Genomic DNA, 24,654 nt, shown 5'->3' on the forward strand with positions numbered 1-24,654 from the left:
GCAGTATAGCCCTGCAATAGAATATTAAAACCTAAAGATGAAAAGAATCTCAAGAGAACATTGGTCCAACTTTCTGTATAATGGCAGGTATTACTATTATCTGCTTATTACAAAGAATGAAAAATTAGTTGATCAAGGTCAAATCTAAAAATTAAGTAAAAATCCAAATTCAAAGCCTCTAGAAACTCAACATACACACCACTATTATTTATTACTTCAAGAGTACATATGTGAATCTGAATGGAGTTTTTAGATTTCAGACTGTTTCACTTCCTGACTTAATGCCTAAAAACATAAACTGTAAACTTAGCAAGAGCAATTTATGAATTTGGGAGTAGGATGTCTCTAAGTGATGGTTTAGGGAACATAAACCATATATATTTATAGCCTGGCACAAGTAAATTTTGTTTATTTTTTAAACTACGTTCCAAGTACACACATTATACTCCAAGGGCTATTAAAGGCACAAACTAGCTTTTAGCATTAGACTTTGGGATGCCGTTCCACACAATGATTTCCTATGTTCCCCAGTTTTGAATGATATGGTTATAATACAAGATTTTAAAATAGATATAAAATTAGAATCAGTGAAAGAATTTTACAAGCAAATAACTACTTGTTACATATCAAAAGTTTCTGTTAAGTCTGAGTTTCAAACACTTGATAAAAAGGCAACTATACTGTCCCTTATTTCACCAAGGACTTATCTTACTACATTAACACATACGATAATTACAGATAGACAATACCTGTCCTAGGAAAAAGGTGTTTAAAAAGAAATCCAAGTACGCAGGTCAGGATAGATGTTAAACATGAACTTCAAATTTGGTTCTTGAGCTTCCTGACAGTCAAATCAAAAAGAGCAAAACTTTCACTATCAGAAAGTGGTTTCCAAAAGTTTTTTAGAATCACATTCTAAAGTATCTTACATGGGACTTTATATAAAGGGTATTCTATGACATGAAGAACAATGCCCCTGACCAAATATGGTTAAAATGTTTTATATGGTTACTTTGAGTAGCTTGTTTAGGTGAAGGTATCAAATTAAAATTCTACCCACTGAAAGTGATACTGCTAAGGGGTGCTTCTGCAATACATATTTTTATATTGAAAGATTCTTAAGACATGGATTAGTTTTCCCAATTGGGAGAGCAATTCTTATTTAATGGCTAGGAAACTCCAGTACAGACATCAAAAGTACATTAACATGGTTAATACAATTTCATCATTTAGGGGCAGTCCTAAAATTTGAACCTCCAGATTCAGCAGGGAACTTTAGTGTCTCACAACTTCAACAACACTGACTGTAACCCAAGGCTTCATAAGGATTTACTGGAAATTCTACCCTTCCCAAATGATGCCCTCTACTACAGGGAATTAGTTTGAGGCATGTTCATGTATAGCACATTTTGAAGATAAAGAACTGTAAACAGTTTCAGTGTTAAAAAAACAGAAATACCTAATTTTCAGCATTTTGTGAAAAAATTCTATAAATTACCCAAAGCAGCAATATGTAACCAAACACACTGAATGTTTCTAAATGTGTGCAAGAAGCCATGGGCAGCAAGGAATAATCAACGAGAGACGTAGCTGCTGTTCAATCGAAGTATTTCTCCTGCAATCTGCTTTGGGAATAATGAAGGTGGAAAATATCTAGAGAGAGCATCTAGTCTGCATATACACTTTTGCCCTGTTTTCAAAGATCTCTATATAGATATCTACTCCAGTTTGTTCTTATCGTAAATCTTAGCACCAACAGTTTCTGCACCTTGTTACACACTTGGTAATTATTAAGCAACTAGTGTTCTTTCATTAACAAGATAATCACAATTACCCTACCTTTCTCCAAACACCTTACCTAATCATCTTTAGACCTCTTACTGGGGCATCCATTATTACCCTGAAAACATACTAGAACTGTTTGGTACTTTATTTATTTATTTTTATTTTTTATTATTATATTTATTTATTTATTTATTTGAGAGAGAGAGAGAATGAGAAACAAGAGAGCATGAGAGGGAGGAGAGTCAGAGGGAGGAGCAGACTCTCTGCTGAGCAGGGAGCCCAATGCGGGACTCGATGCCAGGACTCCAGGATCATGACCTGAGCAGAAGGCGGTCACTTAACCAACTGAGCCACCCAGGCGCCCCTGTTTGGTTCTTTAATACAAACCACAACTTCCCAGGATTTAGGTTATTTCATGATTTGTTCAAACTACAAATTAAAATAAAACTAACAGTTTTATTTATAAGGAGCGATGCTATATCTTGGAATTATTCAAAACAATATTCTTAAGTACTGAGATAATTGATCCCATACAGTTTACCTTCTAGCAGGAAAAACAGACAACAAACTGGTAAACAAGTTGTCAGATTGGAGTGCTATGAAAAAAAAAATTTAAGTGATAAGGGGCAGAGAGGGTTTTTGTGAGGGGGCAGTATCTGCCCTGCAAAGATGAGAATAATGTTCCAAGCAATTTTTGGCTTAAGTAGGTTTAACTAGTTATTCTGCTATATATGCATTCATTCTGAATTGTATAACCTTGCACTGCTCCCTCCTGAATGTTCTTGTTCTTAATTTGAAGACTAATTCTATCTTTTAAAAGCTTTTTATTACCTCAATTGGTGTATCCCATAAGTTTAAGAAGCATGCCTTCTAATTTAAACAAGTATTTTATAATATTAGTTCATTCTTTTAGTATATGTTTCTTCCAAATTACCTTTAACAATGTGTGAAAAATAACAATATTTGAAAAAAATTCCTTGTGTTCCTGGATAGGTCTACATGAATATTCTAAAAAACAGTAATTTTGTGATTCTTTCAAAGTCGAACAGGCTGAAAGCAAACTGGCAGAGTAGGACCCATTCAGAAGATGAGGCTGATGGGAGGATGGAAGACACAGTTAATTAATGATGGCTTGGTCTAATAGTAGTGAAAGCCCAACAGAGAAGTTAGTTGACAGAGATCACATATGTGAGATGAAGAGGCAAATCAACTGGCAAAGCTGGAGGGAACCTTTTGCACCATACTAGCTCTTTGAGACATGCTGCCACCACCTGGGCAATAAGAAATTCTAAAGTATGGAAAAATTTTGGTTGTGATAATCAGTTAATTAACAATTACAAAATCAAAAAATATACTTTTATTTTATGAAATCAGCTTTTGGTGTCTTTAGATATTAAGGAAGAGCAGGGATTTTGACAAGGTGTGTTTAGAATCCTGCTCTACTTTTCAAGACTCTGATTCCTTATCTGTAAAATGGGTGTAAGAGCATTATCATTTGGGGTTGTTTAGTCTCAGGATTAGTAATAGATCTGAAGCATCTAGCCCAGTACCTGGTACATAGTAAGTACTCAATAAATAGCTTTTAAGAAATTATTATTCTTCAGTATGATCTTACAAATACTGCTAAGGCCTGATTATTACTTTTTAAATCAATAATTGTGCCCTTTAAGAAATGTATTTTCAGGGCGCCTGGGTGGCTCAGTCAGTTAACTGTCTGATTTCGGCTCAGGTTGTGATCTTGGGGTCCTGGGGTAGAGTCCCATGTCTGGCTCTTTGCTCAGTGGGGAGGATGCTTATCCCTCTCCCCCACTCACACGTGTGTGTGTGTGTGTGTGTGTGTGTGTGTGTGTGTGTATGCGTGCGCACGCTCTCTCTCTCACATAAATAAAATCTTAAAAAGAGAAATGTATTTTCATTATGTTTCAATGAAAGGAAAAAACTAACAATAAAATTTAGGGGAGAAACCAATTTCATCAAATTAAGTCAAATATGTGGCAGGTAGGAAAATTCTCAAGATCTTTAGTCAAGTCTAGCTTTTTATAATAGAATCTTATTCAGGTTTTACTCATTCATGATTTTTTCTCATTCACAATTTTGACATGAGTCAAGGGGAAATGCAACTTTGTACTATCAAGAGAAAAAGACTTTTTAAACAAACAACAGAGTAGGACTTAAGAGAAAAAAAACAGCTAAAGTTTTATAATGTTTTTTTCAAGATAACTAGTGTGAATAGGACGGGAAGTGTGATACACTACACAGGAATTACGCAAAGACAAACACTCCTTAATAGTGTAATGCTTTGTTAATTCGGTTAAAGTTACATGAATAAGATTTCTTAAAAATAAATACAAGCAGAGCTTATTTCCTTGTTATTCTAAGTTGGCAATTCTTAAAGACATTTGTGAAAGAACAAAAATCCAATTAAGGATCTTTTCAAATAAAGGATAAGACCTTAAGAAAATTGGCTATGTTTCCACTAAATTCCTTGTTCTGCTGCCACTTATGAAGCCTAAGTTAGAAAAAAGGCCAAGCCCAGTCCAACTGACATAATTTTAAAGCTGAAAGAACACCGGAGATGACCTAGTGTATGTTCCACATAAAGAAGAGGAAACAGGTTCAGAGTGACTTACAGTGTATACAGACCAGCAGAGACAAGGCCTGTGAAACTCAACTCACAAGCTAAGACTCCTCACTACAGAAAATAGTGCACAGTATTTGAACCAATCTTGACACCATCTTTCATGAAGGCAATGCAGGCTGCATTAAGGGGCTCAGCTGTGGCAACCCCTATGCTATTCCTGGGCTCGCATCCTGTCCTGGAACTGAAAACTAGGTCAGCAGTATTAGGCTGTGAAGGCAGGGTCTAGACGACAGCCAAAGAGCTACAGATGCTTCTGTCTTATGCACCTTTTCTTGCAGCCCAAGATTCCAATGCATTTAACTAGAGAAGCAGCAGAGCAAACTACTGGGAAGGCAGTAACTGGGTATACTGTGTACCCAAGATTCAAACAAAACACACACACCTTAGCCTCTGGAGTGAAGGATGTTAAAATACATTCTGACCCCCTCCTGGAATTAATATTTGAACAAGTTTTTAGAGATCACATAGTTACCTCTAGCAAGTAAAGTTTTCCGTACACACAATCCAGTGACTGAGTCTGCTTTTTCTGGCTACTAGAGGTACAGGCTAGGTCCAAGCAGCAAAAGCTTTGAAACCATCATCCAAGTTTTCAAACAAGAATGAGTAAGAAAACAACTGCTGCTAATACAACATACAAACAATAACATATGCCCAACGAACAGTATTGTAGATCACTAGATTATTTGCCAAAAGCCTGTTCCCTGGTAAATGATAGTTACTGCTGTTATAGCTAAACTAGTTATGCATGTCACAGCTTGCCCCTCAAAGAGAACATTCTATAGTCTCTCAAGAATAAAAACCTGCTTTATTTGACACACAAAAGTGAAGAGGTCTTGCAACATTCGCAGTGGTAGTCAAACAGAGCAGTTCAGCGCAAGCAATCACAAAATTTGGTCACCAACCAAACCAGAGTTAATCTCTCAGTTCCTGTAGATTAGAAGACAATATTAAACTCACTCTTTCTGCTTGTTGACTTTTGCATCCCTTTATTTGTGGACTGAAAGAACAAGTTATCTCTGTGGGAACTCTATGCCCAGTTTATTTACCGGGTTTACTTTGGGCAAGTATGGTTCATTTTGTGTGGGGATGTGTGTGTGAAATGAGTTAGGTTCTCAAACTAAAAACAAACAACAAAAATCCCCTCTTCACACAGCATGGTTGCATTTTCCCTTAGTAATAAGGTTCAGTGGATCCACCATGGTCCATTTGCTTCATTGTCTCCAGTAGGTGAGGCTTTAACTATTGTCCAACCAGAAGATGAGAGGGGCAAGGGGTGGGGTGGGAACCGGGAGAAGGAACTCTCCAGAATCCCTCAACAGTCGTTGGGTGACCCTCACCTTGACTTCGGGCGGTTTGTGGAGACCAACTCCTTTCCTGCCGCCGCTCTTTAGTCTGTTTCCAGGGGCTACATACATCACCCATCGGGGCTCTCCATCAACGGTCTGGCTCGAGCAGGGCAGGGGGGCTGTCTCCTGGCTTACATCGGGGGCAAAGGCAGAGGGCCCGCAGGGTTCCGGACCGGCTCCCGGAGACCTGAGTCCACCCGCGTCTCCACGCTGGCCCCTTCGTCCCGGCGGGAGGCCGCCGGTCTCGGGCTCCTAGCCAGCGGCTAGCCGGGGCGCCGCCGCACACCGGCGGGGCCTCACCTGCGGCTTCCCGGGAAGCCGGGTGCCGCCCTCCTCCGCCCCCGCCCCCGCCAGTCCTCGAAGTCGAGATCCCGGGACCCACACAGCAATGGCGCAGCCGGAAACTGGCCCCTCGACTTCCTCAGGCCCACTCCGGGCTGGGGCCGGCCTGTGGGCGGGACGGGAAAGCCGCGGCTTCCGCCTTCCTGCTTCCGGCCTGGAGGTGAGTTTGGGAGTAGGGGTCTGAGCCCAAGGTCCCCGGCCGTGATGTAGAGTGGGCTGGTGGCGGTCCCTGGGGTGGGTTTGCCCGCGTGCCCAGAGGAGGCGGCCACGTCACCGGGCGGGCCGAGCTGCGGCGGGATCAAGCCTGAATTCCCGGGAACCGCCCGCCGAGGCCGAGGGGCGCCTGAACGCGGCCCCCTGGGCTGGGCGGCCAGATGGGATAGGAAAGCAGGAATGAGCAAGGGCGAAAACAGGGATGGACGGGACGTGCTGATGGCGGTGAAGTACCATTCGCTGCAGCTTCAGGAGCCGCGCAGGTCTGGTTTGGAGATCAAGCCCGGTCGACCCGTTACGGAAAGAGGAAGGATAATACGGATTCCTCCAAGTGTGGAGACACGTGCCCTTTGGGTCCGAAATTGAAGTGCACTGGAGCTGTGTGGTCTGTGGACGATAACTTTTTTGCGTTAATGACTAAAACAGCCACAAACTGGGTCCTTCACTTCCGCGTTACTCTTTTTTGCAAAGTTTTTTTTCCGCTTATCACTGAATTTTGCCTTAGTTAATTCATTACCGTGCTAGAGAAGCTGAAGGGACAGATGGGATCTCTGTGTGGTCCTAAGAATTCAAGGGCAGGGGGCGGAAGCTAGACTACTTAACAATATACTACTAGAGGCGCTTTAACTAATGTTTTCTGTTGAAAATATGAAGAGGCCGGTGGAAGGATATTAAAGCCAGTGGTAGTTTCCTTGAAATGATGGGATTGTGATTTATATTTTGTCTTGGTTTTCTGTAAAGAACACGAATTGTATAATAGGGAGACCAAAAAACCTTTAAAGAATAAAGTAAGATGTTTGATTTTGTAATTATATACCTAACCCTATAAGTTAATGACATTTTTAGCATTAAAAGCTCAAAACCTAGAAATGGATGTGCTGTAACTTATCAGTGAACTAATTTGTCTTTTTATATATCCGTGAGCTTCATAATTTTATTTTAGAAGTAATTTAGTAAAATACTTGTAATTACTCCAGTAGGATTTTCTTAGCATTTGCAATTGTAGTAATGATTTCTTTCTTCAAATTAGGAAGATATAGATATTAAATGTCTATAATATGCCAGGCAATTTTACAGATTGCATATATACGATTTCAAAATAGTCCATTTGAAAGTGTCTTAAAGTTATCCTGAATGTCCTGACTTAAACTTTTTTTCTTTTATCTGTTCTTTTCAACCCACCCAGTATATAAAATTTAAACCTTCTCTCACAAGTGTATGGTAGAGCTAAAGAAGACAAACAAGCAAGGGTCATCTGAAATTGTAATTGGCTCGCTAATAATCCCAGGACTAAGTTGGAAAGAAGTACTCAAGCATAAGGTAGATGACTTTTTAAATTCCAGCTGAAATTGTGGATGTATGTACACCCATTCCTACCCAAGTATTCCTAATTTCCACCTTTGAATAGAGGTTGACACAAACACTGAAAGGTTGAAAAGCCTCTGGGCAAAACAGAAAATGTGACTCAGATCCACACCATTCTTATTTACCAGATTGCCCTCCCATACCAACTCAAAGTGGAACAAAATGCATGGCACCTGTTATGGGTAATTTTCTCATTTATTAAATTATGTCCTCAAGTAGGAGTCTTCAGAGCTGAAAGAGGGCATAAAATAGCATGTCACTTTTTTGCATATATCTCTGCATAGGAATATGGATATTTTCATGCTTCCCATACTCTCTCCTTTTCATTCCTGGAAACAGCCCTCCATTACCTTCCTTTCTCCAAGCATTTCATGTACTCTGTGGCTTGTCCTTTCCAAACACCAAATTTGATGAATCATACTTTTGTTAATTGTACTTAATTCTAAGGATGTGTCAAAAAATTACAGGATTCCTCTGTTTCCTGGAAAGAGTGCTTTAGACTCAAGATTCTTATAAAAATGTCTGCTGCTAAATAAGATTTGTCTTGATTACGAAGAATGCATAGTCCCTATGACAGAATCCACATGGTTTTTAATCTTCTATACCTTTACATCTTTTAAGTGTTACCTAGTTGAATTATTTCTTCTTAACTGGAGAGAGCAGTCTGTTCTAAAATAGTACTAATTGATGCTTTTTAAAAATAAAAAATAACAGAATTCTGAGTTAACTGATTGTATGCTTTTTTAAAAAATTTGATTAACCACATAGTCTTTTCTTTTGTTGCCCCTCTCTTCTCTTTTCCAAAGACGACTACAAAGATGTTTGATATAAAGGCTTGGGCTGAGTATGTTGTGGAATGGGCTGCAACGGACCCATATGGTTTCCTTACAACAGTTATCCTGGCCCTTACTCCATTGTTTCTAGCAAGTGCAGTACTGTCCTGGAAATTGGCCAAGATGATTGAGGCCAGGGAAAAGGAGCAAAAGAAGAAACAAAAACGTCAAGAAAATATTGCAAAAGCTAAACGACTAAAAAAGGATTGAAGGAATGAACGAACAGGCTATATAACTGGAGGAACATCATTTGGAAAATTATTCAGTGTTGAAAGGACCCACTAAGGTTTCTTTTCTGGTTTTTATGTCAGTAATTTGTTGTAAACAAAGTCGGAGCACCTGTAAGAATCATGTTAGTTGTGACCTCTACTGCAGCAACTTTTAGGTTTTGATGTAGAAGTCTGTTGACAGTTAACTGTAAATTGGCTTTTATTATGCTATAAATTCTTTATAATTGACTTAGTCATTTGCCATTTTGCAGATTGTGTTCTGAAATGAAAACATCCTGTGGAGAAAAATGACTGTACATTATGAACTCTATTATTCAAATAATGGCTTAGAATGGGGTCCTGTTCTAGACAAAGGGAATTGAGAATGTAAAAATCATGAGAATGTAAAAATCAAAACTGTCCAATGGTGAAAAGTGTGCTTTGGCTTAAAGAGGCATATAGTATATTATTTACATCTTCTATTATTATTGCTTATTTCTTGGAATAGAATGATTTCTGGCTTTCTCAAAGCTACATATTAACCAATGACTGCGTTCTGCATTTTTCTCATTTTAGTCTTTGAGATAATTATCAGACATTCTATATTTTTTACAATCTCATTTTATAAAGAATTCTCTTACTGGCTATGTAGAATACCACCTACCAGATAGAACAGTTTTTGTACTTATGAACCTGCCATTTTCTTAGAGATGTCTTGAGTAGAGTAACACTATGATTTAAAGCTTGCAGTAAAAATGCCAAACCTTGTGGTACCTTGGAACCAGTTTATTCTTTATTGTGCTATGTTGAAATGTAAAGTAGTTAAAATGTCTTATCACATAATTTGCTCATTACATAGATGCCACTTTTGTGTTTTTATTCATTTCTTCATTTTAATTTATCTGGTAGTGATGTTCTATACTTTCTGATCAAACAGGTTCATGGTGAAAATTAAAATTTCAGACTTCTCTTAAGGAATTCTTAAAAAGTAATAGTTAAGTACTATTTCATAAGTGGTAAGGTTTAACATTTGGAAAAATTTTGTTCATCATACTAGTAATTGGGTGAAAAAGACAAATTATGTCAAAATAAGAATGTGTTAAAATTAGAAATAAAGAGCTAAAGGATATTTCCTTCAGCTAAGTAGTATAACTGGAATTTTTTTACTGTTAAACATGGCTTTTATAAATGCATAGGCTAATAATTTTATTCACTGTCAGCACATAATAGCTTATTAACGTTTTCCTCACCTCTGATAATGAATTTTAAATTACAAAAAGTTGTCCACCAGCTTTAATTTAAAAATGAAACTAGATACTGAAATAAATTTGATACTTTTTTATAAAGAGGTCCTGGGTTTTTTTGTTTTTAAAGGGGGGTTAATAATAAGGTAATTAAAGTTAGATGTGTTATAGAAGTTAGACTTTTAAGAGGGTTTTGACTATCATTTCTAGCTAAAAGCCTACTTAGAAAAGTTAAGGGCAATGTTTCTCAACTATGAAAACATAAGGACTGCTGAGAATGCTTATGGATTGGTCTAAACACTAGTACTTTCACTTTAGGTTGTCAGTTTCTACTTGGTGCCAGTGGAATGAACATATTGCAACTCCAGGCACTAAGGTAATTCAGTGTTCTGTTCTGTTACTTAAGCAAGCTAGGATATCTAGTGATCTTTTTATTGTCACTGAACTTTTTAATAGTTGAAATTATCATTGGAATTAAAACTTAAAAATATGCTTCTATAGATCTACTGGCCCTCCTGGGCCCGCAGAGCAGTTTTAAGAAAAATGAGGTTAAGATATATCTAAAATGTGTTTGGGTTTCTATAGTCAAGCTGTTCGTGAAAGGTATTTATATACATAAATCTTGCTTATGGCCACATTTTAGAGTCAAATATTGAAACAAAAGGTATATTCACCATAATTCTCAGTTATCTACTAAAAGCTGTGTTTTCATTGGTTCTCTTGTTACAATTTAAAGTTAGTTATTTAACTGAAATCTGTTTTTCTATCATTTCTTTTTAAAGTCTAACACATGCCAGTTTTGTATTTGACATATGCCATTTGTTCCTTCAGCTTTAGCTTTTTCCAACATTTATGAAGCCTTTTTATATATGCGAGATCAATAGGTTTTATAATATGTATGTCTGTGTACTTATGTGTATGTGGGGGGTTAATGGGGGGATGTAAAATAGAGAGTATTGTGAGAGTTGGGATTCCTCAGAAAAATCAATCTTTTCTCACTGCAACAAATAGTACTATTGATGAAAGAATCTCATTTACTATTAGCTATAATACTTTTAAAAATTGCCCTTTATATTGTTTCTGAAGTTTTGAGAATATAATCAGTTACCTTTTTATGGCTGGTTTTGGAAAAACAGGCTGTCTAAAACACATTTTACCCAAAAAGAAAAAAAAATTTGTGTGTCAGAATTTGATCCATACTATCCATGTGATAAACTTCAGCGTGGTATTACTGTATGAGATATACTTTTTAGTACAGCATTTTTTACTTTTATTTCTTGAAATTATAGTAAGCAAAGTAAGCTTACCATGCTGTGAGCTGGAAAACCAATGTTGAGATAAATTAAAATTAGCAGGTCCTGACCCATTCCTTCTCTCCTTGTACCTAATGTAAAGGGGCAAGGGGCACTTACACCTTATCTGGTATTATGTGAGAGGAAGTCTGATTCCTATTCATGATTGTTTTTATGTTTGCAATTGGTTATAGCATCACTCTGATTTACTTCATATTTGGAATATATACATGTATATATACATGTAACCTCTGGTAACCCTCAGACATATTAAAACAGATTCCATGTTCAAATACCACAAGTTTGGAAAATATAAAATAGAACTTAGGATTTATTCCTAAGAGATTTCTTGAAGTCTTTTAACGTAATTTGACTATCATAGACTCTCCTCACTTCTGTTTTTTTCCCCACACAAACACAGTTTGAGAAAGCCTGTTCTATATAAATTCAGGTTACATTTTATTTTATTTGTTTGTGTTTTATTTTTTGTTTGGTGAGATCAGGTTACATTTTAAATAGTAAAGTTAAAGATAGCATTAAAAAGATAACATTAAAAAATATAATGGTTTTGGTTCAAGGCTGATTAAGAAATGAAGTAAGTGACAGCCAGAAATCAGTTCGTCAAAGTAGAAATGGAAAAGAGTAACATAATAATGGGAAAATTTTTTTCCTCCATTTTTGTTGATTTTCAACTTCACATATCCAAGCCATAGCTAATAGGCTAGATTTGTATGATTAAACCCATCAGCCAACAAATTTTCTGTACTTCAGTCAGAAATCTGCTACGTGCACATAGAGCACAGGCATGGGAAATCAAGAACAATTTACCTCTGAGAAAGTACGTAAGGTATATACAACACTTTCATTACTTTGAAATGAACATTTTTGCTTTTGGAATTAAAAAAATTTTGCATAGGTCTTAAGTCTTGAAGAAATAAAGATATTTTCACTTATTTTAAGACATTTTCATAAAAAAACTTGTAAATGTCCAAAATATAATTATTTAAAATATGATATATGGTGGACAAACTAATACTTTATTTAATGCTTTAATTGTACTTTGCATGTGTCTGGCATAAAAGCCAAATATAAAAAAGTTTGCTTAGAAAGGTAATTTAGGCCAAAGTTATAGTTCAAATTTTAGGTAGGACATTTAACTCTGTTTTGATACCATCTAACAGCGCCACTAAAAAATGTCAGTCTTGAGAAAAGGAGTGCGGATGGATTACTATAAATGTCATTTCCATTTCTTGAAATCACTGTAATACTGCATGCTCTAGGGGTATCTGGTTGGTTCAGTCAGTAGAGTGTGCGACTCTTGATATTGGGGTTGTAAGTTTGAGCCCCACATTGGATGTAGAGATTATTTAAAAATAAAATCTTTTTTAAAAAAGTGCGTGTTCTACTAATAATGGTGGGCCAGTATCATAATCTCACTTCAGGTATTTTTCCACAAGGACTTTTGGTTAAGATTTTCTTTTGCTGCTTCTGTAAAACAGGTATTTTAATTTAATTTATTTTACTTTATTTTTTAAGCTTCATCTACTTAGTATTTATTATCTTTAGGTTTTTATTTAAATTCCAGTTAGTTAACATACAATGTAACATTAGTTTCAGGTGTGCCCTTTAGTGATTTAACACGTCCACACATCACCCAGTGCTCATCACAAGTGCCCTACTTAATCCCCATCACCTGTTTCACCTACCCTCCCATCCTCTGGTAACCCTCAGTTTGTTCTTTATAGTTAATAAAACGATGATTTTAAAATGAAAACAAAAATTAAAATGAATGTAAATTCTGTCATACATTAAGATATTTACAGACTGTAGGCAAACATTTATAAAAAGGTATGTATAGAATACATTCATTTATTTACTTAAAGATTTTATTTATTTATTTGACAGAGACACAGCGAGAGAGGGAGAAGCAGGCTCCCCGCCGAGCAGGGAGCCCGATGTGGGGCTCCATCCCAGGACCCTGGGATCATGACTTGAGCCGAAGGCAGACGCTTAATAACTGAGCCACCCAGGCGCCCTATAGAATACATTTAATAAGCTAATAGGTATTTGGCAGTAGAAATATTCTAGCATGTTAGAACATTTGCAATTTTTCTTATAACCCAGGACTCAAGAACATCTTAATTTACAGTCATTTGTACCTCTATACTGCCTGGTGACTAGTTACTTTTTTAAACTGGTAAGAACAGATACTACACTTGATCTTAGCCAAAAGGCCAAGAAGCAATGACTAGTTCCTTTTTTGCCTGTATGGTAAAATGTAATATTTTGTAATGACAGAATGGTTAAACTCACGTTAGCATGTTGCTGGAATGGTAGTATTTTCACCAAGGAGCTTTTCTGTCATTCAATAAGTAGGTTATGGTAATTACATTTGATTATTTGTTTTAATATTATATTTTATAAGGTATTTTTCTGTAATTTATTAAGCAATTAAAATTTCTGCCTTCTATTAAGTAAAAATGTTAACCTATGTGTTTTTAGGAATTCACTGTTAAAACAGGTAACCAAGGATTTCCTATACAGCATTAAAATTTGGATCACTTAATCAGTAAATATTTATTGAGCACTGATGATAATGCCATACACTGTGAGAAGTCTATATTAGCAAGAAAAACTTAGTTGTGCACTTCAGAAAATTTATGACCCTTCAAAAATACTTTTGTGTAATAACGAGTGTTTTAACATCACCCGTCTACATTTTTCTTCAATATACAGGCCCCTGGAATCTCCACTGTCAGAGCAGTCACAGAGAACTCTATTTTTCATTTTCTCAAAGTAATTTTTTTTGTTCTTTTCTTTTCTGAGGGGTGGAGTGGGGACGGGGAGAGAGAGAATCCCAAGCAGCCTCCACTCTCACAACCCTGAGATCATGACCTTAGCCACCCAGGCGCCCCTCTCAAAATAATTTTTAATCTTAGGAACTCCAATTATTGTACCATTTCTCTGTTTACTGTCCTTTCAGACTTTTGTGATAGATTGTCTATGTCTTTTGGTCTTAATTCCTCTCTTCAAACTCCAGGTCTTCATGGCTTTTTTTCACTTACCAACTACATTTTCTTGGCCGCCACATGTTTTATCCAAGTAGATGTTTTTGATTAGTCCTTTAGAATCTCACAGACTGCCTCTCCAGAAACAGCAGTCTTTTCAACTTTTTTCTTTTTTTATTGGGTACTTTAGGAGAGCTCACTAATTACCCTTACCTTCTGTTATGATAAACATTAGGGTTCCTAAATGATCATAAGGATCCAAAATGTACTGAGAATTTACAACTACAGAATACTTCACAAAGGAGCAATCCTAAGAGGGAAAACCTAAGCAAATTCATAAACAGAATGACGACTAAAGCAAATGAAGGAGTTAAACCTAAAAGAAGTTAGGTTTTGGGGAGCCTGGCTGGCTCAGTTGGTACAGCATGTGACTCGATCTCAGGGTTGTAAGTTCGAGCCCCACATTTGGTGTAGGGATTACTTAAAAATTTTTTTTTTTAAGATTTTATTTATTTGAGAGAGAGTGAGCAAGAGAGAGAAGAGGCAGGGGGCGAGGCAGAACGAGAGGGCGAAGCAGACTCCCTGCCTAGCAGGGAGTCCCACATGGGGCTTGATCCTGGGACTCTGAGGTCATGACCTGAGCCGAAGGCAGACTCTTAACCAACTGAGCCACCTAGGTGCCCCTAGATTACTTAAAAATCTTAAAAAAAAAAGGGGCGCCTGGGTGGCTCAGTCATTAAGCATCTGTCTTCGGCTCAGGTCATGATCCCAGGGTCCCGGGATCGAGCCCCGCATTGGGCTCCCTGCTCTGTGGGAGGCCTGCTTCCCCCTCTCCCACTTCCCCTGCTTGTGTTCCCTCTCTTGCTGTGTCTCTCTCTGTCAAATAGATGAATAAATAAAAATAAAAATAAATCTTAAAAAAGGTTTCTATAGTTCATAACCTCACATTTCTTAATGCATACTAAAAATAAATTCTTAAAATTCTTAAGCTTAATGGAACAGAGAACTTACTGTACAGTCAGAATATAAAGTAATTTTTACTTCTTTTATTGTTAAAGTTACATCCAAATGAAATACTACCACAGTGTATTCATTGATTGGGGTTCTTGCCCCCTTGTGGCATCCAGGATCCTGGTTGAAAGGTTTTACCAGTGCTGGTGGGAGCCACGGTGGGTTCTTCCTTTCCAAAGTACGGAGCAGAGGCATGCCCTTTGATCTGAGTTTGAACTGGTGGAGCCAAGAGTTCTTCATTGCTCCCTTTGCTAAGGAGCTTTTCCTTTCCATAAAGATCTTGATTTTTAATTTTAATTTCTTCTCTATTTTTTTCATTCTTTAGTATTTCCTGCATGTATATATGAATGGAAGAAATTATTAAATTTCTAGTTAGAAGAAAACCCAAACTGTAGGTTTTATGAAAGTAAAATAGCTAATAAATATATATAAATGATACTTGCTTTGCATTTAAATAATATATAGATATGCACAGGACAAGTTTTACAGTTTTTTTAATTAATATTTTATTATTTATTTGACAGAGGGAGAGAGCACAAGTAGGGGGAGTGGCAGAGGGAGAAGTAGGTTTCCCACTGAGCAGGGAACCGGAGGCGGGGCTCGATTCCAGGCCTCTAGGATCATGACCTGAGCTGACTGAGCCACCCGGGCACCCCTCAGATAGCTTTTTTAAACTTGTCTTGTGGGGCGCCTGAGTGGCTCAGTCAGTTAAGTGTCCGCCTTCTGCCTAGGTCATGATCTCTGTGTCCTGGGACTGAACCCCGCACTGGGCTCTCCTGCTCTGGGGGAGGCTGCTTCTTCCCTCTCTCTCTGCCCCTCCTCCCTGCTTGAGCTCTTTCTCTCTCTCTTTCAAATAAATACAATCTTAAAGAAAAAAAAAAGCTATCTGATCATATACCATTATTATTTGAATTAAACAATTCTGCCGTCGTATACTGTAATAAGACATGAAGGACCACAAAATAAAAATATTTACAATTACCCAAGAAGTAAAACAAACTACTTGACATCAAATATCACACAAGAGCCTAAATTACTCTATCAAAGATTTCCTAAGCTTCGCAGCTATTTTCTGGCTCAAAAGTAATCATCAGTGATTGTAGTGGAGATGAAGTGAAGGGGAGATGGCCTCAGAAAGCTGCTCCTACCAGTCTAATTCTCTGTGGGAATTAAAGCATGGATGCTTCTACCGCCCCCCACAGCACCAGAACCAAGTCCCATCTCTGTCCCTTTGTCTTCTGGAGTGGTGGGTGTGGCAGTGAGGGGGAGGACAGGGATGGAATCGGAGTTCAGCATGCCCTAAGGCACCAGTGGCAGAGAGGCACTGTGCTGCTGGAAATGCTTCTTAAATCAGCATTTAAGCTGTTTGTGCAATACAGTTCTGTCCCTCAAAATTGCTATTCTACCCATAAAGATCTATAGCCAAAATTTCATTGGATACAACGGAAACATCAAATTTAAGATTTAAGAAGCATCACTGTTGGGGCGCCTGGGTGGCTCAGTCGGCTAAGTATCTGCCTTCAGCTCAGGTCATAATCTCAGGGTCCTGGGATCAAGCCCCTCATACGGCTCCCTGCTCAGCAAGGAGCCTGCTTCTCCCTCTTTGGCGCCCCCCCCCTTGTGCACTCTCACTCTCTCCCCCACCCCCTCTCTGTCAAGTAAATAAATATTTAAAAAAAGAAGCATCACTGTTACACATACCACTAAAAAAAGGCACCAACTCTACACAGCCTCGTTTCAGAGATGTTAAAATTTGAAAAGATGTACATCTTAAAAACAGATGAAATATAGTCATTACATCTTTTATCTTTATTTTTTTTAAGATTTTATTTATTTGAGAGAGAGAGAATGAGAGATAGAGAGCACGAGAGGGAAGAGGGTCAGAGGGAGAAGCAGACTCCCCGCTGAGCAGGGAGCCCGATGCGGGACTCGATCCCGGGACTCCAGGATCATGACCTGAGCCGGAGGCAGTCGCTTAACCAACTGAGCCACCCAGGCGTCCCTTCTTCCTTTTGTCTTAACAATTACTTTTGAGTGGGTAGTATTTTTAAATGTTCTTTTCGCTTACCTGTATTTTTAAATTTTTCCTTAACATATATATCATTTATAATATGAAAAAACTGAATGTTAATGTAACTAATATCTGACAACACTGACAAAAACAAGTTCTTCCAAGTTATGTGTTTTAATTTCAACATTTTAAAAAATGACACTGAAAAGAAACATCTGGGTAATGTATGATGCCACCTTTCTGTTTCTAAAGTGAATTTCAAGTAGTAATAGTCCTTTAAAAAGGTAAACACTGATAATTAAAATCACATTTGAAATAATGGTTTCTACTTAAAGGAACAAAGAGGTTTTTTGGGGGGTATAGTGTTATAGAATTAGTTTTAGGCACAAAGGGCCCATCTAATGAAACTTCTCCTTCAAAGCAAACATGCTTGGGAAAGAATATAAATATTCATGTCATTTCTACAACACAGACCAATCCCCCATGAACAGTTTAATAACCACAGTAAGTGAGTTTAGGGGCAGCGCTTAGGAGCGAGGAGGGTGAGAGTAGTGAGGCTCTTACGCACCCTGTAGAACTGTCAGGTGAAGTGACCGTGTATCGTAAAGGGGATCTCTCTCAATATGATACCGGAAATAGTGGAATTTAGAAAAAACACTTCTTCATATCTCCGTACTCTTCAATACTTTCTACGACCTGCTGTGTCTTCATGGAAACTCTTGAGCAGAACGAAAGCTACGGGACAGGGTTGAACTTAAACTAGTAACCCACCCCAGGTAGCAAAACGCTGCTGAGAAGCTGGTCTGCAGCTTGTCTGGTTTTGGTGCAAGAGGCTCGGTCACGTCACATCGCCTGAAGCTGCCCACACCTGCTTTATTTACCTCAGCTCTACTGCGGCAGTCTTACAGCTGGTGTAAGCCTCTAGCTTCTGCATCGACGACTGAAGGGCTGAGAGCTGTTCCTTCTTTTGTTCTGTCTTCACATAATTTCTCTTTACTCACCATCACTCTGCCAAATCAGTTTCTTTCTTACAATAGCCATTTAGGCAAATAAAAAACCCAATGTGAATATGTTAATTATTTTAACATATGAAGATAGATTAAAAATTTCAGCGTTGAGAAACATGGAGATTATAATTTTTCCTAGAAAAGAATTTCCTTTTTGTCTTTTTTTTTTTTTTTTAACTAATTGTTACCAGACCCCTCCTAATGGCCTCCAGGAAAATTAAACAGAACGGGAAAATTAAACAGAACATAAATCATGTATGAAAGGAAATCTAGTTTTGTAAATATTTGGAATAGATAAAATGAAAGTAGTTAGGTGGAAAAAATAGGAATCTGTGGACTTAAACAAATCATTTTGTAACAAAGCCTATTTTACAGTAGGATTTACCATAAAATAAGAATTTTTCCTTACATTTCCTTTGAACACCACCACCTTAAGTCTCAGTATGTTCATCAATAAAAACAGTATGTTTGTTTCAATGTGTAGAGGTAAACCAAGAGCAAGTGGGTCTTCATATAAATGTTTATATGTTTAAAACAAATATCCTTTTATATGCTGCTTTTTTCCCCAGATAATATTCTTCGACTTGGCATCGTACCACAATTTACTTGATGAACACCCCTACTGTTATTTCCAATATTACATATTTTCATTTAAAAAAAAAATGGCATGGGTGCCTGGGTGGCTCAGTCGTTAAGCGTCTGCCTTCGGCTCAGATCATGATCCCAGGGTCCTGGGATCGAGCCCCGCATCAGGCTCCCTGCTCAATGGGAAGCCTGCTTTTCCCTCTCCCACTCCCCCTGCTTGTGTTCCCTCTCTCGCTGTGTCTCTCTCTGTCAAATAAATAAATAAAATCTTAAAAAAAAATAAAATAAAATAAATGGCACTGTGAGGACCATCTACATAGGTCTTTGACTCAAACAGACATAATTTCCATGCTGTGACACCTAGAAGGTCACTTAAGTGTTTTTCAGTCTCAGTTTCTTTATCTGAAAATGGGAACAAAGTGACTGTATATGTATACATATTTACACCTCAAATACTCCTATGTATACTGCTCACATTGTCAGGTCTTCTGAGAGTCTGTGGGTAAGACCGTGGGCTCTGAAGCAGGACTACCTGCACACAAACCCCACTTTGGGCATGCCCCAGCTCCGTGACCCTGTCAGTGCTGCTGACCCTCTCTGTGTCTCAGTTTCCTCACGTAAAATGGAGGTAACAACGCCGTCTTCTTTCACGGGCTGTTGTAAGGACTGGGGAAGAACTGGTTGCCGAGCAGTGATAAGACAACAGAAGAGGGTACAGGGTGAATTTTTAAACAGTGGACTTTAGATAGTGGATAAACGGGTAGATTATGTATTCCACTTCATTAAAAAATAAACATACCAAATTTATATCCATCCCTCTTTTTTACTTCAGAGTAGAAATAAAAGTTTCTTCAATACTTACGCTGTATAAGTAATTAGAATTTTAACTCACTATTTTGTGACAAACACTGAATAACTATTTGTTGTGAAAACGTAAGTAGCAGAATCCCCATATCAATGGCTATTCTTATGAAGAACAGACAAAGTTCGTGATTTTGCTGAACTGAAAAATCTTCACTGTTTTAATGTGCCACAGCCCTCGACAAAGGCAGCAATCATTACCACTTGATTGAGGATAGAGGTGTTAGTAAAACATAATCTACTGGCTTGAGAACAAGATGGAGTAACTGGTTCCACATTAGTCTTTCTGCCATAAACCACTAGAAAGCTGAATAAAAAGTACTAAACTTTTCAGATATTAAACAACTGGTAGTACAGTACTGTGATTCCTGAGAGAAGGGAAACAAATGAGGTAAGCCCTGTATTACCTCAGCTTTCTGCCTGGAGACATATTAGGGGCTGCTGCATAGGGTGGGAGAACCCCAGCAGAAGTTGTGCTAAAGAGATAGAGAAGTTGGTTACAGAGGCCGAGGAAGCCAGAATTTGTGGGGCAGAATACCACAATACACAGAAAAAAAGTTCTAGAAATCTGCATAGGGGAGCACTTAAGTGTTCTGCTGATTATTAAGCTATATGATGGTAGGGTGAGATGCTACAGGGCCAGGAATAACTACTAAGGAGTTGTAAACTGAGTAACTGCTGGAACATGCATAAGAATAAAAGACATTCAAGTTCTAATCAGCCAGAGATGCCTCACTGAACACACAGGGTATTCAGTATAAAGACTTCAGAAAGATCACTCTTTAGGAGTAAGGATAAACTGGCATGAGAGCAGAGGTAAAGCTAGACATGCATTGTCCAATACAGTAGCCACTAGCCACACATTTTAAATTAATTAAAATAAATTAAAACTTCAGTTCCTCCACTGCACAAGACACATTTCAAGTGTTTAGTAGCTAAATGTGACTAGAAACTCCTATTGGATACCAATGCTCGATCCACCCTAACAAAACTTAAAAATAAGCCTCCAAAAGTTTGGGCTGATTAACATGTAATTTCACATCCTCTGAACAAAACTCAACATTTTTAAAAGGAGGACATCAAAACCCAGACTGTAAGCAATATACTATTTCAATGTTCATCATCCAATCAAGAAGTGAAGAAGGAAAGTGTGATCCAAACCCAGTCAACAGAAACAGAACCAAACATGATAGAAATCATGAAAATATTTCATAATTATGTGAGAAATATAAGGACTTATCACAACTACATAAATATGTTCAAAGACATAAAAGAAAAATGAACATAAAGAGAAAAACAGAAACTAAGAAGAACCAAATGGAACTTACAGAGGTGAAAAATACAATATATCAAGTGAAAAACATAATGGATTTGCCTAACAGCAAATTAGACACTGCAGAAGAAAAGAAAAATGAATCTGAAAACAAGGCAATGGAAACCATCCAAAATGATGTAAGAGGGAGGAGAAAAAAGCTTAAAAACTGTTCTAGAGCCTCAGTAAGCTGTGGGATAATATCAAGCAGTCTAACATGTAAGTGGGGTGACAGGAAACAGGAAGGGGAGGAAATAATGGGTAAAAATATTCCAAAAGGACAAACATAAATCTATATATCTAAGAAACTAGAAAAAACAAAACAAAACAAACAAAAAAACCCCCACAAACCCAGAAAAACAAAAACAAAAAAACTCCAAACAGGAGAAATATAAAAACCAAACACACAAAATTGAATTGCTAAAAGCTAATGATAAAGAGAAAATCTTAAAATCAGGTACAGAAAAAAAGATTTATTTATAGAAGAGAAAAATAAATACTATTGAGTTCTCACCAGAAAGAATACAAGGTATAAAACAATGGATTGGCTTTAATGTGCTGAAGGATAAGAAAAACTACTAACTTAGTACATAAAATATATTAAAATATATAAAATCCTATATGAAGTGAAAATATCCCTCAAAAATGAAGGCATAATAACATTTTCAGACAAACAAGGATGAATTTATCACAAACCCCTACCATAAGAAACATTAAAGAAAGTACTTCAGGCTGGAGGAAAATGATACAAGATGAAAACTTTGAATCTATATAACAGAAGGAACAGTGACAGAAATGACCAGAGTGGAGGACCTCATTGCACAGAAAAACGCTATTTGTGGACACTCTGCTACTTGCTTGATGCCCTGGAACTTTATGTCACCCACTGGACATTCCTTGAGCACATGAGGAGTTTCATCATACTGTCCATGGAAACTACTGCTTTGGATTTTGAGGCTTATCGTGATTGTACCCCCACCAAAAGGTCTTCTTTTTTTTTTTTTTTTAAGATTTTATTTGTTTATTTGAGAGAGAGAGAATGAGAGAGAGAGAGCACGAGAGGGAAGAGGGTCAGAGGGAGAAGCAGGCTCCCCACTGAGCAGGGAGCCCGATGCGGGACTCAATCCAGGGACTCTAGGATCATGACCTGAGCTGAAGGCAATCGCTTAACCAACTGAGCCACCCAGGCACCCACCACCAAAAGGTCTTCTTAAGGCTTGCAAAGATATCAGTTATCTTTGATGAGAAGTACAGCCTGAAGGCAATGGGACTGTTGTGATTATATGCAGCCCTCAAATTAATAGCACTAGGCAGGAGGAAGACAGTGCCTTACTCCCTCTCTATTCCTATCCAACAAAGAGCCTCAGCCCACCAAGCGTTCCACGTCCTACGCCATTGTCCTGGCTTCCCTGGCCTGGGATTTGAAGCAGTAATGTCAACAATGGCCCTCCTCCATCTGAGGCTGAGCCCAGTGGAGTTGACAGTCAGAAAGTCATGCATGAGGTCAACCCCATTCTGAGAAAGTCACATCTAAGAGTCCCGGGAGTGAAGTATTGAAGGATATCATTTTTAACTAAGCTCAAGGAAGAAAAGAAACCATACTCAAAACAGAGAAAGCATGAGCTATAGCAAAATCTGTTATTTCAGAACTTTCCCTAAATATACTGTTAATGAATGACCATTCTGTGACAATCTTCATTTCAACAGGCAGCAGGGTATTCAGTTGGAGCAAATTAGCTTAGACTTTTTTATGGAGCCTTGATACTGGGAAAAGAGACAAATTCAGTTGTAAAAAGTACTATGTATTAAATGTTTGAATTTATGTATTTTTCCATGTCATATTATACATTACCATTGTTCGTGAAGGATTACATTGAAGACTTTTTTTAAAAAAGGAAAAGCTCTGGATGCCTTGTTTTTAGCACAGTCAAGTTAATGATAATTTACTGTGTACAACTCATTAATTCAACCATGTGAACTCAAGCCCCAAAAGGTATAGCTCAAGTCCTTTCCAGTGCCACTTCTTGCCTAAGCTCTGCTTAAGAGCCCTTTTGGTAGGTGTAGTACTGTACTCAGTGTTGCAAACTGCTAAGTGTGGTATTGAAAACAGACTGAAAGTTTTTTTTTAATTAATAAGATACAGAAAAAAGCTTGAAAATGGAATCTACTGACATGTTGACTTACAGCTCATAGACCTTAGCCATGATATAATCCCACTTCAATCATATAGTCCCTTATGCAAATTCTAGTATACATGAATTTTTTGAGATGGTGTAGAAATCAGCTCTAATACACAGTTATACCTGCGGGAGGTGTTAGGTAACAGAACTGAATATTAGAACCATAAAAAAAAAAAAGAGGTGAAACAAATGGCAGGATAGGACAAGACATCTCTGTAATGACGCCTTGGGAGAGATTATGGAAACTGAGGCAACGAAAACTTGAACCTTGGAACTCCACTCTAGTATCTCAGAGAAGGAAGAGAGCTGACTGTAAGTGCTCTTTGGTGAAGAAAGCTGCAAGAAAGTTTAGATTACTCAGCAAGTATGGGCAGAGAAGGGCTGAGAAATATCTAAGTGAGTCAAAAAGGTTACTCAAGATTTTTCAGGTATCCATCTCTGGGGCCACACTTGGACCAGAGGTGTGGGAATGAACAATTCTGAGTCTATGCTATTAAATGGAATTGAATATTTGGATACAGATCTAAGCATACATACAAAAACATCTTAGGAATATTATCTGTTTTTACATATATATCTAGTAAACAAGGGAAGGTAAATACAAATTACAAATTACTCATTATTACTAATTTAAGATACATAAAATGTCACTAGTATTTTTAAATTTCTTTGTATGTGCCATATGTATAAATAAAAGCAAATAATAGTTTCATGATAATTCAAGATCCTAATCCCCTAACCCTATTTCAACTGAGACTACTTCTATCAAGGAGTGTTTCAGTAATATTCTCTATATACATATATATCATGCCGATCATGTGATATGTCTGTTAAATATAAAATTCCATGATAACAGATTTCAAAATTATTTGGTAATTTTCCTATAGATGGATCAGAGCTAATGGTAAGTCCTTTATTAGGGAATTATAATGTTTATTTTAAAAGTGCTATAAATCCAGCTAAGAAAAAAGGCAGGCACAATACTCATGCATATCATAACCCAATGCTCCTTTGATGTTCTGGTTCCACGCTTCTCTGGAGTTCACTATTTATAAATGGTCTCCATTTGGTTTCAACTACTTGTGAATTTCAAGTATACCATATATAACTATGTTCAAACTTAAGTACAAAACACATCTCAAGATAAAATCTAAATACAGTCTAAAGTAAATTAAACAGTTCTTTATTGTTAGAAAGTTTATTAAATTCAAGAGCAAGCAAAGACGTAGGAGTCAGTCTTATGCATAATGATAAAATTGGCCATGTCACTAGATTTTTTTTCAAGTCTTCTGTGGGATTAGAACCATGGCCATTTCATAATGATCAAATTGTATCACATACAAGAAAAAAAAGAAACTGAAGTCTTTAAAAGTCTTAATTTGAAGTTATAAATTAGCAATATATTTGTG

The 24,654-nt window shown here is 37.4% G+C and overlaps 2 protein-coding genes, 1 long non-coding RNA gene and 1 other non-coding gene across 13 annotated transcripts in view; 1 reads left to right on the forward strand and 3 right to left on the reverse strand.

Annotated features, from left to right (window-relative positions):
* The window catches only part of LOC112839486 (uncharacterized), a 103,097-nt gene extending 96,989 nt beyond the window's left edge, over positions 1 to 6,108 (reverse strand). For all 7 annotated transcript variants that reach the window (XR_012382077.1, XR_012382073.1, XR_012382075.1 and 4 more), the window contains exon 1: positions 5,764 to 6,108. This is a non-coding gene — a long non-coding RNA (uncharacterized lncRNA). The remainder of the gene's footprint in view (positions 1 to 5,763) is intronic.
* Positions 6,109 to 6,143: 35 nt separating this feature from the next.
* SMIM15 (small integral membrane protein 15) lies at positions 6,144 to 11,732 on the forward strand. Of its 4 annotated transcripts, none has more exons than XM_073905430.1 (3): positions 6,144 to 6,278; positions 7,514 to 7,647; positions 8,499 to 11,732. In XM_073905430.1, exons 2-3 carry the CDS (start codon positions 7,546 to 7,548, stop codon positions 8,733 to 8,735), a joined length of 339 nt encoding a protein of 112 aa, XP_073761531.1. In that variant the 5' UTR covers positions 6,144 to 6,278; positions 7,514 to 7,545; the 3' UTR covers positions 8,736 to 11,732. The 4 variants fall into 4 exon arrangements, with proteins under 4 accessions (XP_073761531.1, XP_025748164.1, XP_073761530.1 ...); XM_025892379.2 differs by having other exon boundaries at positions 6,195 to 6,274; XM_073905429.1 differs by lacking the exon at positions 6,144 to 6,278 and adding an exon at positions 6,285 to 6,639 and having other exon boundaries at positions 7,510 to 7,647.
* Positions 11,733 to 13,328: 1,596 nt separating this feature from the next.
* LOC112839516 (U2 spliceosomal RNA) lies at positions 13,329 to 13,516 on the reverse strand. The gene has a single exon (XR_003212225.1). It is a non-coding gene; the product is annotated as a U2 spliceosomal RNA (small nuclear RNA).
* A 1,788-nt stretch (positions 13,517 to 15,304) lies between these two features.
* The window catches only part of NDUFAF2 (NADH:ubiquinone oxidoreductase complex assembly factor 2), a 134,557-nt gene continuing 125,207 nt past the window's right edge, over positions 15,305 to 24,654 (reverse strand). Inside the window, exon 4 of the mRNA XM_025892469.2 lies at positions 15,305 to 15,620. Coding sequence (XP_025748254.1) covers positions 15,369 to 15,620 — 252 coding nt within the window. The 3' untranslated portion in view covers positions 15,305 to 15,368. The remainder of the gene's footprint in view (positions 15,621 to 24,654) is intronic.

This window comes from Callorhinus ursinus, unplaced genomic scaffold (assembly GCF_003265705.2).
Source record: "Callorhinus ursinus isolate GAN/ISIS: 27379988/994484 unplaced genomic scaffold, GSC_fseal_2.0 scaffold23, whole genome shotgun sequence".
NCBI classification, from domain to species: Eukaryota; Metazoa; Chordata; class Mammalia; order Carnivora; family Otariidae; genus Callorhinus; species Callorhinus ursinus.

Excerpts from the sequence above, each read along its gene's own strand:
- SMIM15 (XM_073905430.1), top strand. The coding sequence starts at position 7,546 with ATGGTAGAGCTAAAGAAGACAAACAAGCAAGGGTCATCTGAAATTGTA. Across the intron at positions 7,648-8,498 it reads AAGAAGTACTCAAGCATAAG|ACGACTACAAAGATGTTTGA; the intron begins GTAGATGACTTT and ends TCTTTTCCAAAG.